Consider the following 21783-nt stretch of genomic DNA (forward strand, 5'->3'; position numbering starts at 1 on the left):
TTTTAAACTTACCACATGTAATTTATGGAGTTGAATGTAATAACTGTGATCTAATCCATACTGTCAGACAAAACAGTCTCTAGGATTGCGAATGGACCAACACCGTGCTGATTGCACTAATAAAAATAGAAATGGTACAGGATTATCAATACATAGCCAATCATTTCTTTAAATTAAATAGTCTTGAGATATTGGCTAGAGAGACGGCATTGGACAGAAGGCTCCTTACAGAAATTGTATATTTTTCTAAAACCTAAAAACTGTTATCTAAAGATAGATTCACTTCGTTCTAGTATGGCGTACTCCGGTATTTTAAATTTTATAAAAATTTAAACAACACGACACGCAAGGATGGCACAATTTCACAGAAGACAAACACTTTGAGCTCTGAAGATGATCTCAATAAAAGATCGAAACCTTGACACGATAAAGAAAATGTTTTTCTGAAACCCACATCACACCCGACCGCATCTCACGATATCTGAATAACTTTATAAAAATGAGGGAAACCGATTTAAACGTAAGGAGATCAAACCTGCTCTGGTGTCAGAAAACCTTTTTGCTGATTAGATGTTTTGATATTGCTTAAAATATAATTTGCACAAAGAATCGTTATTACCCGTAGTCTTCTAGTTGTCTCTCAGGGAACGCTATTGTCATTATTATATATATATANTTATATATATAACTCCTTAAGTTTTATGTACCTCCTCTACCACAGAACGTAATATTGTTAGATGGTTTAAATTTTAAAGTAGAACGTTATTGAAATTTTTAGGATTAATTCTTGATCAAAAATTGCTATGGAAGCACCACATAGGGAAATTAATAGAAAATGGTGAGAAATATCTAAATATCCTCAGATATTTTACAGCAGCTAGGTCGTTATGTTAATGTTCTATAAGGCGTGCATAAGAAGAACGATTGACTTTGGATCGAATCTTTAAGGCGCAACAAGCGAGATGCAGTTGAGAAAAATGAAGGTTTTCCGAAACAAATGTTTGAGACGCTGTACTGGATATCTTGAAGACACACCGACAAGCGTCATTGAACATGAATCTTGTGATACCCCTTAGGATTAAGATTAGAGAGATAGGCAAAAAATTTTGTGTTGAAACCTTTTCGGTCTAACCTAAACCGAAAAGGTCCTAACGCAGAACTACTGGATCAAGAAAAAGAGCACCCCTCTTTTGGAAGCATATGTACATAGTCAACTCATTAAAATTACATATACGGACAGCCTACATCACAAGTACGCCTTGGATTACGCGGTCTAAAGCTGTAAAAAAGAGTCATATATAGTCAGTCATATTTATGCGATTATAACGAGGTACCTGATGTATGGCCAATAAAGTTCTGTGGGAAGATCTTAGATCATTGATGGTTCTAAGAGTGCCAAAGGTGTAGGATGCGCTTGGTACGATGTCCAGACAAAAGAGAATGGAAAACACAAACGTAATAATGAACTATCTTCTCAGTGGAACTAATCGGCATTCGAACGGCATTGGAAGCCATTTAGGAGGAAATTTGAAGGAAGAGGAAGTGTTTATCCTGACGGATTCAAGGAGCTCAGAGAGCATTAAAAATTTCACCTTACAGTGAGGTTGCCTCTATATGGTGTCCAAAATTATGGAACTCAGCCATAGGTTATTTGAACGGCAAGTCGAATGCACCTTCTGGTACGGGGCGGGGCCATGGATGAGTCTAAGGCAAGCTGTACAAAAGAGCAAAATTTAGAATCCCACATTGAGGAGTTCAAAGCAGTTTGAAAAAGGAAGTATATGATGACAAGTGGAACAAGCAACTAGACTCCTACTCCACTGGTAAATTTTACCGGGATATAAACTCGACGATCAGCAGGAAGCCGTGGTTCCTTAAACTTCTCTAATAAAAAATTACTTACTTTCTATAATAAAAAACTTTAAAATCTCTAAAAAAGATTGCACTACAATAAATAAAATCAGGTCAAACCACGGAATAAATGGAACATATTTGAAGAAAATAGAGCAAAGACGAAGTGACCTTTGTTTAGTATGCGAAGAGAGGGAAGGCCTGGAACATCTCATTTTGGAATGCAAAAAGTATAATAATGAAAAAACAAAAATGTCAGACAGTCAGTACAGCCTGTACTGAACTCGAAAGCTGATCAAGCCGTTTAACTACAAAACCGTTCAGCAATTACAAGCAGCAGTGTACAATGTTTTGGATTTTCTAAGGGCTACGGACTTAAAAATTTGATCAGATTGTCTCTGAGCCAATTGCCAAAGAAGCAAAGGCCAAAAAAGTATTACGTATAAATTTATAAATATTTATTGTAAAATTTTTTAAAAATTACCCTTTAGTTGCCTGTAGATGTCATTAAATATACTTCTTTTTTAATGCTAAATAGAATAATAGTTGAGGAAGTACTACTGTCACATTAATATTATTGTAAATTTTAAAATTATTTTGTTAAATGTAAATTTGTTAAACTTAGGCAAGACTGTCGTATTAAGTTATCAGTTGACCTCCTTCCGGTCCTTATCAACTTAATTAAAAAGAAAGAAGTATTTACGTACATATTTTGACTTTTTTAATACATAAACATCCGCTCCCTAGTTATAAATGGACTTTATAATTTTGCCGTTCGATATAGTAGATTAAAGTACCACGTGGTGCCAGAACAAAGATAAAACATCTTAATAGGGGTAGTGTTTCGCCGTTTGGCCGGGTGGGAGATTTTACACAAAAAAAAAGAAAAAAGTACTCGGTTGTTACAAAAAGTATGACGACTTACCTTACACGACGACTAGCCTGGCGTGGGATGGAATGCCGTGTGGACGTCTATGATTACATCGACCACGACCCCTTTATGTAATATTCAATCGAGATAATCGAGACTCACCAAATCGATGGAAATTCCACCCCTCCGAAGGTCATGATAAATTAATTATTTATGCATTTTAATACAATAAAGTTCTTGCTTTAAGAAAGTAGTAGTTGAACTATAAAAGACTGTGAAAATTGATATTCCTCATCTTTTAAACTAATGAGCCAACACGAAAACATTTTTTCTTTGTAGTAGCTTGTTGTTGTTCACACAATTCTAAATTTTTAGCTTTAAAATTTTAAAATGCCTTTCTATTTCAATCCTTAGAATAATGTGTTTAAAAATTAATAAATAATACGATCATCCAACATTATTCAAACGACATAAAATATTAAAAGAATAAAATAAGAAGAGTTAAAATTAAATTAAAAAGGTATAAACGTGGATTAGATGACCATCGACAAAGTGGATTAATCGTTGAGTGTAAAAATCTTGGGTTGTATTCGAAATGGGTAGAATAAACGATCGAAAACTTGACGAATCACAACAGTAATTAATTGTAACAAAGACCACATCCTTGATCCTAACACTCAACAATTAAATTATAAAGTTAATATTTACATAAGTTATGGAGAAGTAATAATAGTAATAATTAATTTAGTACGATTTTGATACATATTTTCCATTTACACCGTTCGGGTGAATTTGAAATAGTATTTTTTTGGGCAATTTAGTCTCTAGGTTTTAAACTTGTACTAGAATAACATCTACACTTTCTTTAAAGCCGAGTAAACTCTTTTCATGTAGAATAAATAATTTGGCCTGAATTGAAAAAATGTATTTTGTTAAGATTTAGAATCATTTTTATTAGTATATGGGTCACAGCATTAAAAAAATTTTATTCTACTAAAACTTTATTGCAGTTTGTACTATGCTGCTTTTCTTAATTTCAGTTTAATTTTTTAAGCAAAATGCTGTTGATTTGACAATATAACTATGTACATAGTTAATTAAATTAAGTTAATTGTTATATAATTATATGTAATTGTTAAATATTTAATTACATTAGTAGTTGGCACCTGAGGACCTGACTGGTATAAGAAGGGTCATCCTCACCCCATTGAGAATAGGCCATGTGGGGACGGACTTACACGGACACACTTTTGGGCCAAAGCCGCAAGTAGGGAAAGGCTGGTCGGAGTTCCGCCTAATTGAAGGGTATTAAATTTCTTGGCTCCGTATAGAGAACGTGTAGGAATGCCTAGGAACAGGGTTGTTTTATTATATAGTAATGATAGTTTTGTGTTCCTAGCGTGTGTTTGAGTGTGAATATATTTATTGACGTGAATGTGTAGTGTGAGAGGCCGATGGAGGACTAATGACTATTCATTTACATTCAATTAGGTTAGTTATATAATAAGTGTTAAGTGAGATGGAGCAATATCGACCACTCCATTTGCAACCGAGTGAATGTTATGTAAATAAGTAAAAATATATTCATGATTGGATGAGAGTGTGAATGGATTTAGGAACTGTTTGCGTTGGGGATGAAATGACGTAGGTAGCCCCTGGAGCCCAACCTCCGGGCTGAATGGACAAGACTGAGTTCTGATCCCGGCTTGCCAACACCCGAGGTGGTGTTTCCAAGGCCTTTCAGTAACTTATTGTAAATTACAAAAGCTGGAATTGCAGTTCGACTGCAAGAAGTGCTCTTGTTTGTACACGCGCGTGCAGATTTGAGCTAATATAAATCAGTAATCAGTAAAGACACTCTTGGTTTAAAACATATTTTCAGAAGATTGTTTAAATTAAACTCTAGTTCGACACGTTTAAGAGTTTCTGAGCTTACTCTTTTACCTATAAAATTTTCATTTTTAAACTGACGGAACTTCATAATTTTTTCAGAAATTCTAGTTTTCTAACTTCTAGCTTATGGCTTACTGATGTTATTCTTTTAACGAGAATAAAACGTCTCAAAACAGTAAAAAATCAATTTTAACCTTGTTTTGTCTATCCAAAATTAATAAACCATTTAAAATGACTTTTTTTAAAAAGTAAGCATATAATTGCGTAGTTGTTAATAATAGACGTGTTTTTCAGGTTTATTGATTCCAATTGTCGTATTAAGAGAGAGCTAACGTTATTTTCTAACCAACTATTTTAAACAACACCTGGTTTTAACTATATAAGATAAATATTAATTTGAGACAATGTAGGAAGCTAAATCGTACACAGATTTTACTTCTGACTTTGTGCTAACTGTCATAAATATCGTTCTAGGCTATTCATTTTCATTGATTTATCTGATTTCCTCACCCTATTATTTTGGTTTATTCGACAATTATCGTTTGTCACGATGGATATTTGTTACATAAAGGGGCTTAAAAAACAATTTTCCTTTTTTTCTATAGAATCTTTTTATTCACTTGTGCCTACATAACAATTTTTAGGTATGTTAAATCGTTTTGACTCCGTCTTTCCAACCGTTAGGTCTCTAGATCCTGGAATTGTATAAAGATTTTAGTTTTTTCATTCGTAAAAAGGTGCGTTTGGTGGTAATCTTTTTTAGTAACAATTCACCGTTTAGCTAATTCGTTTATTTGACTAAAGAACTACTTTTGATACGAGAACTTGAACAGTATAATAGTATTTTATATAATTTGATTTATTTAGTTTATCGCACTATTTAAAAACTATTGCTGCCTTTACAACAAAGCAATAACTACTCTCCACATGCTAATCTAAATAGTAATAAAATAATTAATACACTATTCAAACTTTACTACAGAATTTGTTTAAATACGTTAATAAATCACCACGTTTAATATATTTCAAAATCTATAATATCTTGTCTAAAATAATATTACACCCTTGAATATTTAATCGAATCCTTACATAATATGTTTAGTTCTAACAATATTGTATTTGCTTTGGTTTTGTTGATTTTTAAACATGTTTGAGCGAATTTTACACGTATTTGAAACATATCCATATTAGAAAGAATACAGTTGCGTTATTTGTTTATAAAATTGTTTCACTTTTTTTTTATTTACTGGATTTTTCAAGAAAAAAATTAGCTATAGTTTTAAAAAATAAATAAAAATTAAACTCAGTAAAACAATTTTACCAAAAATATTGCTATGGAAACAATGAAGAAAATGTTCAATTCAGTATGTCCTCAACCTTTGCATTCAACGTGGCATCGATTTTATGAGGTTTTGAATATTTTCGTACTCCTCCAACAGGGCTATTCAATAATTCCTGAAAATTCTCTCGCATCTTTGGGCGACTTTTTACTCTCTTTGACAACTCGTCCTTGTTCTCTGTATTCGATAAGGTTTAAGTCGGGGGAGCCGGTTCCATAGCTGTGTGGGGCCTCGCATTGCCATGGATAAAAATAAAATCGTCGCCAACGAGGAGCATTTTTTTTCTGATAACATTTAATGTTTCGCGCTTAGGGAACCCTCGATGAACATCAAGTTTGGGCGAACTTCCATAGAAATGCCTCTCCAACCCATAACACCACCACCTCGATAGCTTCTCCGGAGTGAAAAATTTGCGGGAATATATCGCTCTTCTGTTCTTCTCCAAACCCTCTCTCAAACAATACCTTGACTCATCAGGAAACAAGATTTTAGTCCAATCTTGCTCAAAACTATTGACGCGATTTCTTGCGAAACTTAACCGAGCTGTGCCTTGTCAGAAGTTCTGGACCAGAGGCAGGCTTTAAGTAATCCAGCGTCCGAAAGTCTTCGCATAAATTGTCATAAACTTTTCTAACTTGTTGAGTCGTTTTTTGATCTCAACACGGTAGAATGTCGATTACGGACTACATTCGAAACAATAAAACGATCATCTCTCTGAGAGTGACACGATGGCCTACCCTAATCGATGCCTTCTTGAATAACCTCTAGGATCGTGCTAGCGATAGAAGAACCTTCGGGCAGTTTTTCTGAAGTGCTAAGCACCCTGGCCACATACGCTTGACCTTTCCCATCTTCCAATAATGCTATAATTCTAGACGAATCAGTGTCACTTAAAACCACTCAAACAAATTTGAAACTTAAAAATGATACAACATAAAAAAAGTCAAACCACCGGAACGTTAGAAAGAAGCTTTACAGAAAAAAAGATATATTGACTATTCAAAGATTTATTTAGAAAATCCAATTGTAAACACAAGTGGGAGATTTTATTTATGTTTTATTTACTTCTAACCCTTTGAAACAGACCCAAAGTTGTAAAACAATTAATGGAGGATCGTCCAACAGATAATTAAAAATATTAAGAGTGGCCATTTTTTTTGCCTCTTAGAGTAGTAGAGTTTCTCACATTTTTACTCTCTTGCCAATGCTTTAAGCTTTCTAACAAGTCGTAAATCAGAAAAAATGAATGAACATGAAAATCAGAAAGAAAGAGATATACAAGGGAAGGCGTTCGAAAGACAAAGAAGAGATAGAATAAATGAACGACTAAAATATCACAGCACAGTTTTTTCAAGTTTTTCAAGATTGATGAAAGTAACTGAAAATTTTCCTCACAATTATTTATTTTGCCTGTTTGAGTAGTGTGATGCAGAGAGAGAGAGAGAGAGAGAGAGAGAGAGAGAGAGAGAGAGAGAGAGAGAGAGAGAGAGAGTGTGTGTGTGGGCGCGCGTGTGTGTGTGGAGTACGCTGAATCTTCTTTTAAAAATGGCCCGGCTGAATTTCTCTTGAACAGATAAAATCATCGAAAAACCGAACAATACGTATCTACTATTTTTTTAGTCTACCTTTAAATTTTTACTGCTTTTTAAAAATATCTGTTGTCAGGATACTTCTGAGCTCGTACAACTTTGAAATTTTAAAGGAACGATGGTGCAATCAGATTTTAATTGATCAACAACAAAGTTATGGCAAGAATGTGAAAAGAACCTTTATTTCGTTTTTATTATTATTTTCAATAAGTAAATTGTTGGTTAATTTTAATAAAAATTCTGTGTATTGTTTTTAAATAGATTATTGTTAACAATAAGCCGCGTGAAAAACAAAACAAAGTACCTAATAAACATAAAATAATAAAACATTCTAATGGAGCGGGAACTGATTGAACTAAATTTCTTGGGATGTTGTTGATGGGTCTGCTAGCAGTGGATACGCACGTTTTTTGTACACTGTAGCATTTAAAAAAATATGTTTTGACCATCAATCAAACAGGAACGAAAGACCCGTCAATATCATCCCCAGAATTTCATAAAATCGACTAGCACCAAAACAGCAAATGAAAAACTTGTTAATAAAAATGATATTAAGGTATATTTTTTCACATTCTGTATCATAACGTTGTCATTCTTTGACCAATTTAAAATTTGAATGTGCCATAGTTTTAAGCGTAAAACAATCTTTTAAAACAATGGGTAAGAAGTATACGTTTTCATTTACAATTTCAAAGTCGTTCAAAGCTCTTGGGAACAAACATTTTAAAAAAGCAGTAGAAAACTAGACTAAAAAATATTGACGTATACGTATTTTTTGGTTTTTCGATAATGTTATCTGTTCAAGAGAAATTCAGCTGGACACCTATACAGTGTGTCCTTTACCCTGTATAAACATTTCCCACTGGTAAAAATATTTGTAAATTGATTAAATATATTCAGTTTTTAGTTCTTAGTTATTTATATTAATACATGTATACATGTTTTAGTTGGTCCTATTAACCAAAGTAATTATTTTAATTGTATTATTATTTTTTATGCAAAGTATGGTTTGAGTTGAAAAATTAGTGCCAAGAGCGGGACTCGAACCCACGACCTCCTGATCCGGGGCACTGATTTCGAGTCTCGCTCGTGATACTAAATTTTCAATTCAACCATAATTTGCATATAAAATAATAAATCAGTTATGCATGTATTTTTAACCCAATCGCGTTTTAGCGTCTTTTGATTTGTTCAAAGCTTCAGAGTTGTTCGATATTAAACAAATATATAATTTCTTCTAACAGGCTATAATCTAAGATAAAAACTTACCTTGATCTTCTCAAAGAATATCTTCCACCCAGTCTCCCATCCGGGTGTTTTCTAAATGAGCACAGACTGTTAGTTCGGTGGGTTTTGACCCCCTTTTGTGTGTTTTCAACATAAGAGTTATTTTTGTCCTCGGCAAATCAGAAAACCACCTCAAATCGATGAAATATTTCAACAATTTGTTTTGTTTTTGATAAATTAAAAAAAATGTTCAACCATTGAATGTCCCTATCTTTCGAATTAGTTACATTTAAGGATTTAGGTTTCAATGTTTCAAAAACTAGTCTCCGATAGTAGAAATAGTTTAAGGTAGAATCAAAAGTTAAATTATTATTATAAAAATAACAGAAGGGTCGGATTGAACCACTCACCATGTATTGCGGGACGTTGTTTATAAAGAGTTGAACATCCGGGTTATCGCTGGTGAGGCCCAGAAGGGCCGATCCTTGCCCTGCAAGCACCATTTCAGCCATCGCTTCCATATCACCAGTCTTGACCAACTCCTCGGCAAGCTGCTTTTCCTCTTCTAGAAAACAAGGAAACTTTTAAAGGTCGCGTTAGGAAGGGCGGCCAATCGCTGTCCAAGACCTTGGCCATCGACTTTCAACAAATAGTCACACAAATGCCAACTTTTTAATTTGGCCGCTGTTTCTGGCAATGGGAGAATAGTAGAAGAGGAGCAATCGATTGACTTTCTTAAGTATTTTATTGTTGTTTGTTCGTTTCTAGGAACGTTGTCTAATTTAGGCCTCTAGATTATTTAACAGTACTACCGATTGCTGCCTTCCTTCAACCTGTTTCAGTACTCCATATATTTCTCAAAAATACGTCTTACAGCTTATAAAATTTTACATTTGTGTTATTAAACTAATTGTTTAATCAATTATGTTGTCTAAGAGAAATGTTAAGCACGTCCAAATAAAAACATCTCACAATCAATGTGTTTGAAGATTAGTAACTAATCTGTATCGTCCGTTATTACATATCTTCTGAAATTTCAAATTCCCAAAGATTAATGACTTTCCCCAATACCAGCTTGAAAGTAGACTAGAAAATAGTTTTAATTTTAATTTTATTGTAAACGCTTAGAACAATTTGCGGCTTTCTTCAATTATAAACCTATTCATATTTCTAGAGTTTTCTTCTTTTTTTTGGTGAAAAACAAAAGGTTTTTTAAAAGTATTTTATAACTTTGATTTTCATACAATTTTTTTTGTAGATCTTGAGTTACAGTTGAGCAAAAACAAATTTGAAAAAATGAAATGTAAAAGCTAAATCTAGTTTTTAAGAAACCTTTTGAGAAGTTGAAAAAATGCTAACAATTAAATCAAATCAATAATTTGATTTGTACTATGTCTATCTATCTATTAATTAATAATATAAAAGAACGAAGAAAATTAATATATAAGCAATAAAAAACGTGCCTATAAAATAAAAATTTCCACAATTTTAATTTGTTTATTAATATTTTAAATAAGCTAAACAAGTAGGCCTATAGGTAAAGATCGTTTCCAATAATAATCATAATAATTTGGTTGGTATGCAAATTGTTAACAATAAAAATTATACAACATAAAAATTGTCCGCTGTTTAATCATCCGTAATCATATTCACCCACTCATTCTCGCTTTAAAAAATCATTACGTGTCTTCTATCAAACGAAGGAAAATATAGATCCATTTCAGCTAATAATTTTTTTACGAGGGTTACAACTGCAGATGTCATACCAACTCTTGGGGTGACGGTGTTTTTGAGAAAAGCTCATTTGTAAGTATGTAGGGTTTGCCGTGGATTCGAACCCGGGATCGTTACCTTAGTAATGAGCGCCGCGTCACGCCTTAACCGTTGTACCCATCGACGCCCCTCGTATAGTAAATTTATTAGACATTTATAATTTTGGTCGTCTTGATAATTTTAACCGGCTTAGAATAATTTGGCTGGGTTGGTCCGTCAGATGCATTTCGGCATTTCGCTGTCTTCAGTGAGTCTCAATTCAATCCACATTTTATAATTTATGACACATTTTATAATTTACAATGGCACATTTATAATGTATTGATTCAAAAATAGAATTTAGTTAAAAAAAGAAAAAATATTTTAATTGTCGTTCAGTTCGAGACTTTAAAGGGCTATGGCAAAATTATAATCAATCAAAAACAAACGATTTGTCTGTAGGAATTGTGTATGGATATCTCATTTTTAATCCTCCTTCACATATCTTAATTGTTCACTATGTTGACCAGCAATTTTTTTATTTAAAGAATAACAAAGCACTGTTATTATGCCTTAATTCAGAGTTTTATAAATATTCCCATGAAATATTATTTAATATATATTATATTTATTTAATTGCATTTATAAAGATGATTTAACTCCACCATCATTTGATAGGTCCATCATGTTTCCCTTATTTAAGAGGGGCGATATCAATGACGTATCCAATTAGAGGGGAATTTCGTGCATTGGTATAGCCAAAATTTTCACGGGATTACTTCTGAAACGATTAGATACTTTTGTAAAGGGCAACTGCCTTCTGAGTGAATATCATGCCAGATATTGGCTTGGATGTTCCGCGATGGATAATTTGTTTATACCAACCAATATAATCCATCCAAAACTGTCGTAAAGAGGTCAAAAAGTTTATTTTTATTTATTTTTTTATTTTATTTGTAGATTTTTTTGCTACATGTCCAGTGTTAACAGAATTCACCTTCGGCTAGATATGCCGCTGCTCTACCACCTGAGCTATCGTGACCTCGATCCACTCGGACATCAACTCCCCATCTCAACCCCACCTTATGAGTTTTCCCTCCTTTTGCCATTTTTCAATTAATGATTTAATTGGTCAAGCGGACCACGAAATTAGTTAATTAATGAACCAAAATGAAGTACCCTTCACTAAAGCTCTCCGTCGCCATTTCAATTGTCGTCGAGAACCCAAACCGATTACACGACATTTGAAAAATGGCAAAAGGAGGGAAAACTCATAAGGTGGGGTTGAGATGGGGAGTTGATGTCCGAGTGGATCGAGGTCACGATAGCTCAGGTGGTAGAGCAGCGGCATATCTAGCCGAAGGTCGTGGGTTCGAATCCCTCTCGTGCCGTTAACTTTTTTTCATCTCAACTAAAAACCTTAATTAATTGTAATGATTTAATTGGTCAAGCGGACCACGAAATTAGTGAACTGTAGATAGTTTGAATCTAGTAAATTATGCCCGCTCCGCTTGGCGTTACAGATATCATTTATTTAAAGAATTTAATCGTTAATTTTTATATTGTGTTGTATTATTGTCTATCATATTAAGCAATGTAAATTAAATATATTTTAGTTTTTAATTAAGCGTAATATTAAAATGATATAATTCTTGTGCCGTTATTGCTATCTTTACACTAGTTTTCTTCTGTATTTTTTTATTAATGATTATTATTATTTTTATTATTATGAAGTCTGGCTTGAAAAACCATCATACAAACCCACCACTGTACATAAATGCTGAAATGCGTTTGACAGACCAATCCAGCGAATATGGGCACACCAAAATGGTAAAGACCAAATGGTTCGTTATGCCAAATACTACACGAAATCGCACAATTGAAAGTATTTTAGATATGAGTGAGTCTTACTTATTCCCATTGATATTTTTCAGTTTTAATTCCGGTTTTAAGAACGAATTTATGTATCGACAGTAAACAGATTTCAATGCAACATGCGCTGGCTTAAGCATGGCTTACCATGAACTAGAAAGAGATGGCATTTTACATTCAGCGGAAATTATTTCGCCTCATTTATAATAACAAAACTTTTAAAAAGTGAATACAACTGGGAAACAAATAATTCTAATTAAATTACATTTTTATAGAAAAGTGAAAAACATATTAAAGAAGTGTGTTGATAAAATTTATAAATTGGTTTAATTAGTCTGCCTAAAGTTGTACTCACTTTTGATTTTCGAATCTGAAAGAAGTAAGGATCAAAAGCTTGTCTTAATTACAAAAAAAGCCTCCTACAACAGGTAGCAATTATTTCAGCGTTCTGTTTTATTTGTTTAACGTTACAAATGTTAAAATGTATGTTTATTTTTATTTGTTATTTTATAATAATGTTTTATTTTAAAGTTTAGGTTTTTTAATTTAATAAATTGGTTTAATTTGTGACATGGATATTTTAAGAGTTTGAATATTAGGGTTTAGATTTTTTTAGTATTATTTATTTAGTAGCTGAATATCGCACCTGATATTTGTTCTTCAACGGCCTTCTGTGTATCGCTATCCTCTCCGACTTCAGGTGGGGCAGGGGTTATCGCAAGAATTTCCGCTCTGCTTCCGCCGGCGGTCAATACTCTTTCAGGCGTCTCTGCTTCTTCTTCGCTTCCAGAATCTCCCTGAGCGCTTCTAGAACCATTGGCCTGAAACGGGCCGGTGCCTGGCCTGCTGGACTGACCTGAAATGGATGGCCTGCTCTCTGTTTCAGTATTTGGGTTTGATTCAGTGCTATTGTCAATTTGGCGCGATATCATTTCTGTATTTTGATTTAAGCTATCTTGATCTTCTGACTCATCATTATCATTGTCGTTTACAACATCACTAGATTCTTTTTGATTTATGGTGCTTGATGGCCGGCTTTCATCGCTATTCATAGTTGTCGAGGTTGGTCTGGAAGTTTCTCTCGATTGGCTGGAGCCTTCTCTATTTGTGTCATTCATTCCCCTCTGATCAAGTGGTGCTCCGTTCGTACTATCTTCCATCATCCCACTAAATGGTCGATTGAGGCTACTATCCATTTGTCCACTTACTGGTCTACTAGAGCTACTATTTATTTGCCCACTAATTAGTCTACTGGATGTTCCTTCAAATTGTGCATTAATTGGTCCACTTGATCTTCCAATTTGCCCACTAGTTGGTCTACTGGAATTACTTTCAAATTGCCCACTTATTGGACTGCTAGAACTACCCTCTGTACTCCCACTAATTGGTCTGCTGGATCTTCCCTCCATTTCCCCATCGACTGTTCTGCTGGATCTTCTGTCCAATTGTCCACTTATTGGTCTGCTGGACCTACCCTCAAATTGTCCACTTATTGGTCTGCTCGACCTACCCTCCATTTGCCCACTTATTGGTCTGCTGGAGCTATTCTCCATTTGCCCACTTATTGGTCTGCTGGATCTTCCCTCCATTTGTCCACTTATTGGTCTGCTGGAGCTATTCTCCATTCGCCCACTAAACGGTCCGCTTCCTTCCATTTGCCCACTTGTTGGCCTGTCGGTACTGCTTTCCATTTGCTCACTAATTGGTATATTGGAGCTATCTTCAACTTGCCCATTTATTGGTTCACTGGAACTTCCTTCCGCACTACCTAATCTATCGGAATCACGCTCACTTTGCCCTCTAATTAGTATGCTGGATCTTTCGTCTATTTGTCCACTTGATGGTCTACTGCTATTCATTCGTTCTCTAAAAGGCGTCCCAGATATTCCTTCTACTAATTCACCACTTGTTGATCCGTTAGAGCTACCTTCCATTTGTCCACCAGTTGGTCTGCTAGAAGTCCTAGCGATTTGGCCAGTGGTTGGTCCATTTATAAGACTGATTGAGTTACTTCCACGAGTAGTTCTTCTGGATCTTCCCTCCATTTGACCATTTAACGGTATGTTCGACCTTCCTCCCATTTGCTCACGTATAGAATCACTTGGACTACCTTCTATTTGTCTACTTGACGGCCTGCTATTTTCTCCTTCATCAGACATTTTTATATTCGTACCCGAAATGGGCCTACTAATACTTTCTCTTTGTCCACTCGTCGGTCTCTTAAAAATATCTTCTATTTCATTATTTTGTGAAGCCAATGATGAACTTGACTCGTTCCTTCTCTCGTTTAGCTCTAAAATTCCGATTTGATCTGATTCATTCAATTCTCCGACATCTTCAACAAAATCGTGATTGATTTTTTCGCCGAAAGTTTCTTCGCTTTCTGTTTGTACGTCTTCGTTGCCGCTATCGTAATCGCCTAAATTCCCGCCCCTGTGACCCCGCCCGCCGAATAAACTCCTTGTCAATGTGAACGTCTCCCCTAGTTTGGCTCCTGACAACTCATCTTCCCGGACGTCCTCTTCTGAAAAGAAGAAACATGTCCGCTAGAGACCCATAGGTGACAGTAACTGGACGCACAAGGGTGCCTGGAGGGAACGTTTCGAGAGAGCCGTCGTCCGTGATCTTCAGGAAAGTGGCATCTCTCGCGATAACAGAAGGCCGTGAACGAGGATCTCAAGAAACGTTGCCGTGCTGGAACACAAGTGCTGTACAACACAGAACACATAAAAGACAATCGCAAACGAGTGAAATGGGATGTGTTTGGGCGGTGCTGGTGAGGGGGATGGGTAGTTACCGTTCGTAACGTCACTCTCTGGAGACAGCGTATCCCCTGCCGACGCTGGAAACTCAGACCCGACACCTTCGTCTTCTGACATTTCGGGTCTCATGGCCTCAGCTTCAGCAGGCTCGCTTTGTGCGGTTTCAGGATCCAGGACAGGCTCCGATTCCACTTCGGGTGTTTCGCTTGCTTGCTCCATCTCTTCATCATCGTCTATTTTTGGTGCTAATTCTTCCTCTTCTTTAGTTATTTTTTCATCATTTATGTTTCGCTGAAAGTAAAATAATAGCAAATCACAAATTTTTTAAATTATAAGCAGATTAAATTGGTTAAAAATCTTTGAAACAACATTATTACTAAAACAGCAAATATTTGCGGATACATACGAACGAATTTAAGTTTTAGACATTGAATTTAAGTCAGGCATATAATTTGGCGTTTAACCTAGCCATTTCTTACAATTTTTTTTTGTTGTATAGTTTTGAAAATTCCTTAGATAATAATGCAGGGTATCAACATTAGCACTTGAACTCGTGTTGAATTTTGACTATAAAGAAAAAATATTTAGTAGTGTATGGTCAATTCTAGGTAGGTATTCCACGAAGATTCTATTATTAATAAAGTATATCAATTGTCTTAAAGAAAACTATTTAAAAAAAAGACTTGTACTTGTAAAACAATTATTATTATGGACAGAATAGATACAGATAAATTCACTATATAAGAAGAAAAAAATAGAACAATGTAATAGTTCAAAAAGGTACAAGGTAATATTATGTATTATAATTTTTTGACATTATTTAAATATTGCTTAACATTTAGGTTTTTATTATTAAAGTTTGCACGAAAAAGCATCGGTGTGAGTATTTATCAGGAAAAGTGACATATTTCGCATTAAATCAGTTTTCTTCTTGTTTAGTGAAGAATTTTATGCTGTACCGGGGTCACATTTTCACATTACGAAAAACAATTGTTAAATCAATTGTACAAACATGTTTGTCGTAAAGTGAAATTAATATAAGCCCTGATGACCTTAAAGTAACAAATGTATTTGCTTTTTTCTTCAAGACCATATCTTGATCTAGAGTGTTCGTGAATTATTAATTTCTTTTTCAGTTTCATTTCTTTTATTTTAATAGCATTCTTAATTATAATATTGTTTTTCTTTTCGTAATTTTTTAATATTTTTTTTAACTTTTACTTATTTCATAGTTTCAACGAATTATTTTAATGTTTTAATTACAATATTTTTAATAATGGATAAAACCTTTATTATAATAATTTATTCTTCAATAATTAACTTTGTATTTTAAATAAATAATTAATCCTGACTCCACGAAAAAAGTACATTTGGGTCAATAATAATTTTAGGAAAACTTACTACATGGGTATTTATGCTCTTTTGTTAGGTTTGTATGTTGTCTGTTTCTACCACAAAGAAATTAATACCCTTACAGTCATTCATTGGCCAGCATTATCGTTAGGGCAAAGAAAATTAAATTACTGAGAGCCAATATATGCAAGAAAAGTGTCACACCTCAATAGGGGGTAGTACAGTTAGATTTTTAACTTTTGTGTTTTTGCTTAATCCTTGGAGAAACGAAAGACAAAATTGATGGATCATGTGTTTTCTTTGTCAACAACAATAATGGTGTGTATTTAATTCGAAAGTAAAAAAAAAGTTCCATTTGTTTCTCCTGTAAAATTTTCTTTTGTTGAGTTGTGTCACTTCCGTTGCAAGTGTGCGATATGTATTACATATACAGGATGTTAGACTATCTCGTGTTACAAACTTTGCCAGTAGATTTTACATTCAAAATGGAACCAAAGTGTCCTAATTAACTATGGTCCGTATCTCAACAGTTTCAGAGTAAATCCTCTTTTTGTGATTTTTTAAGATTTCACGACCTTGCTTCAAATTAACGATGATAACTCCAAAACTAAAAAGATTTTGGACAAATCCGTTGATACCATTGAAAACTACATTGAATTTCCAATAAGATGTGATCAATACTAAACGTGTAAACTTTGGTGAAATAAGCGTTTTAGTAACCAGAACATTAAAAAATAATTCTTTTATCAATGTTGAAAAGTTACTACGGTAATTCTAAACTACTATTTCCAAACCTAGCGACCAGCAAATTTCAGAAAACATACTCCATTTAATATCCTTTTGAGTGGTGTAATTTCTTTGTAATTACTTTTTCAAAGATGAAGAAATTGATGAAGAAAAGAAAAACCGTAGTTGACGGATTGATAAGGTGAAAGATTAATAATAATGAACAATAAAAAACTTATGGAAATTTTGAATGAATGAATTAAAAACGTTTTGAATCTCAAAATTCTTTCATTCCGGGGAATAATCCTTTAATCAAAGTTGCAGTCGTGTTGGTTAATAAATAAACAAGTACACTATTTCGTGTTCGAATTCAAATAAAAAAACGTTTAATAAATTCATTCAAAATTGCCTCAAGTTTTTCATTTTTTTTAATCTTTCGACCTTTCCAATCCGTCAACCACGGTTTTTATCTCTCCTTCATCAATTTCTTCAACTTTGAAAATGTAATTAAACAAGAAATTGCACCACTCAAAAGGATATTAAATGGAGTATGTTTTCTGAAATATGCTAGGCTTGGAAATAGTAGTTTAGAATCACCATAGTAAGTTTTATAACATTAAAAAAATATATATCTTTCAAAGTTTTGGCTACTAAAATGCTTATTTCACCAACGTTTACAAGATTAATATTAATCACATTTTATAGGAAATTTAACGTAGTTTTCAACCGTATCAACGGATTTGTTCTCCTTTTTCTGTTTTGGAGTTATCATTGTTTATTTGAAGTAGGTTGTCAAATCTTAAAAAATCAGAAAAAGGGGAATAACTACGAAACTGTTGAGATTCGGACCACAACTAATTAGGACTTTTTGGTTCTATTTTAAATCTAGAATCTACAAGCAAAGTTTGTAACACGAATAGCCGAACACCCCCTATGTATCGTTCTAATGATCTTTAGTTAAATGCTCAGAACAGTGTATTTATGCGTAATGTGTGCTAATTATCATTATTTCATTATTCCTCTTGATCCTGTAGGCATATATAGTAATAATTCATGAATATCTATGGTGACTCAATTAAGTTAAAATGACGTGTGGAACAACTTTCGGTAAATGGGTATTACTTCATTTCTCTCCTTCAGTCCTGTCTGAGAAGAAACAAAACGAACGGAATAGGGTTTTATCGATTGAGATGTTTTGTTCTCACTTGCGTGTAAAGCATGACGTGCAACATGACAAGCATCATGTTGATGTGTTTTATATATATTCGGCCGACAACAAGCCTGGAGAAGATTACTCACGATCGTCTCGATCTGAGGGGAAGTCGCCGTGCTCGCCGTTTCCGCGTCAGAGCTCGTTGTAAGGAGCCGCCAATCCCAAGACGGAGGAAAAATGTGTGCCGTCCGAGGTGCGTTGGGTATCACAGACAAGTATTGGGGCCCTTCGAGCTCGCTCGGCTTACCTTTGTAGTGGGAAGGGGTGTTACCTTTCTGAAAAAAATCCAACAGTCAACAATGGTTCGAATGAGATATTTAAACTAAGAACCTTGTCTTCGAGGTGGTCAATTGCCCCGGCATCAACGAGATGTTGGTACATGGCGTTCCTATCTCTCAAACCGGCGGCGTAATGAAGCGGCGTCCTGCCGATGTTGTCTTTGGCATTCACCGCCTCTGGTGCTCTTCGCAGTATTTCCTGCACGATTTCCATGTTTCCCAAGCCTGCAGCCTGAAAAGACAGACGAACCGGATCGTTCATAAATGGCTTCATAAAATAGCATCCTACTTACCTTATGCAGGGGCGTGAGTCCGTTTGCGTCTTTGCTCATAAGGATGTCCTTCGGCACGGGTTCCGCCGACCTCGCGAGCAGCAGTTCCAAATCGTTGTTGACCGCAGCCGTGTGCACCTCTCGGATCGATCCCTACGGAAAAAAATTAGCCATATTGTTGAAAGCGGAAAGAAATTCGATTTGATCAATTTGAATAAATAAGCTCGTATAAACCGGTAATCGACGTCATGTATAATATATTTGCCTGCTTTGTCGGTGAACTGGGGTATTCAAGCTTTCAAAGACAAAAATTTGAGGTAGAACCAAAAATAATTCAATTGTTTTCATGACGATTTTCTATTAATCTCCGAATATGAATGAAAAGACAAAACAAATGTGGTAAAGCCGGCAAGGTGCTGAAACAACAGGATTTTAGCTAAATAATTTAATTAATAATTTAAATTTCAGGTAAAATGTACAAAAATAATTTATCAGTTCGCAAATACAATATTGCAAATTAATTACAATTTATTCATTTTTTTAAGAAAATGATTAAAATATGTCGTAGCAAGGTATGAAGGATTAATTTAAATAAATGTATATGTACAATTTATTTTGAAAAGAGAGGATTGCTGCATATGCACTGGTTACATTGAATGAAAAATTACTTAGCTTTTCGTGAGGGGATGAGTGGGCAATAAAAAAAAAGCGGCGAACGAAGCGAGCAGGGAGCAGAGCCCCTTGTATTTTAAATAATCAAAAGTGCTTCCTCTACTTGCTACACTTGAAGGTTAACTTATTCAAGCCCATTATGTAAAGTTGTTATACAAATAAAACCAATTTATATGAACACACACGTATTATTTATTGTAGTCTCCAATTTAACTTACAGACGAGGGCGTTTCGGTGAAGTACTCCTGGAGGAACTGTGACAAGTACATGACTGGCTGGTAAACTGTGTGGGCTCTATTGGACGATTAATCTGCCGTCAGTCAATAAAAAAATGACAATCTGTCTCTTAGATATTTATGGAATCTATAAGAGCCTATTTTTTATTCTTCGGAGTCAATTGGCCCTCCGAACAGACAATGCCTTCTTTTGCTATTATTGATGTTATAAATTGTAGAACAAAACACGGTGGGACGGTGGTAAATTGAATGATTCTGAACTTTTGTTGATAAGTAAAAAATGTGATGTGAGACCGTTTATAAATCCAGCATCCAACTTTCAATCTCCTAAATGGAATTCAAAGACAATATAGAAGTCATAATTTGCACTTCAAAAACAAAAAATATAATTTCTACGATAACTTCATAAAGTAGATTTAATATTCACTATTTAGATTAATGTATGGTGTTTAGTGACCGTTAGCCAATGATTATTTGGAGTGACGTAGGTTTTATCATGCGCACGTTTCGATCTTTAGTGAGATCATCTTCAGGGTTCAAAGTGCCGGCACTCTCAACACGACAGACAAGAATGACACATCTACACGGAAAACAAACAGTTTGAGCCCTGAACATGATCCCAATAAAGATCGAAACGTTGGCATAATAAAGAAAATTTTTTCTAAAACCTACGTCTCACCACACCGCACCTCACGATCTCCAACAAGTCATTCGGATTAATCTCAAGCATTTTATACAACTGTGAGTCTCATCGTTATTTATAGCTATATATAGCATCGTTATAGAGCTGAATATAATACAGATAGAGCAAGTGAATCTCAATATTTGAGAAATATAGATTGTAGGAAACATTTTTGGTCCAGCCATGAGGATGTAAGCTAAAGAATTTGTAGTAACGCAGTGCTGGCGTGTGTAATTATGGCCAGAGCCAAAGCATCAGAAAAAGCTGTTGACAAAAAATTCATATGGAAAAAGGTTAAGGGAGGCCGAGAATGAGATGGTTGGATGACGTGGAGAATTTCATTAAACATTTAAATGTGCTGAGGTATCGACGCATTGTTGAAGATAAGCAGGAATGGAGATGCATGGCTTACCATTTAGTACACGTAGTAGTAGTATTTGTGTTCTTACATGAGCTCACAAATACTTCATAAAGAGTACATAATAATCATAACTAATCTGATTTTATTTGAATATCTTTATATTTTGCCTTTTCCTATTTGTACAATAATGTAGTTATAGATTGAGACTATTTCAGTAAACGGTTTAACTTCTATTTTGTACTATTAGTGTATTATGTATGTAATAGTTATGTATAAAACATTCCAACAAACCATGATGTAAGGTACAGCGTTTAGAAACCTCCTGACCATAGGTTGGGTGCTTGTTTCCGTCCTGAGACGATCCCCCATACCTTCCCAGAGCACCCTCTGGAGACGTCCTAGGTCCTTGTCGTGGATCCATATTCGAATGTTGGAAGGCTTGATCACCAGGCCTGTAACAAAATGTCCATCATATGTTAAATACTTTTAACAGTCTCCTGGGCATTTTCCGTAGTATTTAAATTTAAATACATCTTTAAATGGGGGGCTTATTATGAATTAATGATAATGGGATTAAAGATTAGATTATTAATATTTGTGTGCCGAAAATTATAATAATACAATCTATTGCTTTGAAGGAATTTTGCATAATTATAAATTTTAACTTTATTGTTAACTTCACTACTTTCATGGTCCGCTTGACCAATTAATTCAAAAATGGCAAAAAGGAGGGAAAATTCAAAAGGTGCGGTTGAGATGGGAAGTTGGTGTCCGAGTGGATCGAGGTCACGATAGCTCAAGGTGGTAGAGCAGCGGCGTATCAAGCCGAAGAT

The 21783-nt window shown here is 34.5% G+C and overlaps 1 protein-coding gene across 4 annotated transcripts in view; it reads right to left on the bottom strand.

Moving 5' to 3' along the window:
- Positions 1–21783, bottom strand: part of LOC106668453 — a 58353-nt gene that overhangs the window by 10695 nt on the left and 25875 nt on the right. For all 4 annotated transcript variants that reach the window (XM_014397237.2, XM_014397236.2, XM_014397238.2 and 1 more), the window contains 7 exons: positions 21242–21402; positions 19021–19152; positions 18780–18959; positions 18536–18724; positions 15193–15448; positions 13042–14919; positions 9182–9336 (listed from right to left, as the gene is read on the bottom strand). In XM_014397237.2, the coding sequence (XP_014252723.1) occupies positions 9182–9336; positions 13042–14919; positions 15193–15448; positions 18536–18724; positions 18780–18959; positions 19021–19152; positions 21242–21402 (2951 nt within the window). The remainder of the gene's footprint in view (positions 1–9181; positions 9337–13041; positions 14920–15192; positions 15449–18535; positions 18725–18779; positions 18960–19020; positions 19153–21241; positions 21403–21783) is intronic.

The sequence above is a fragment of the Cimex lectularius genome, unplaced genomic scaffold, assembly GCF_000648675.2.
Source record: "Cimex lectularius strain Harlan isolate CLEC.00 unplaced genomic scaffold, Clec_2.1 scaffold144, whole genome shotgun sequence".
Taxonomy (NCBI): Eukaryota; Metazoa; Arthropoda; class Insecta; order Hemiptera; family Cimicidae; genus Cimex; species Cimex lectularius.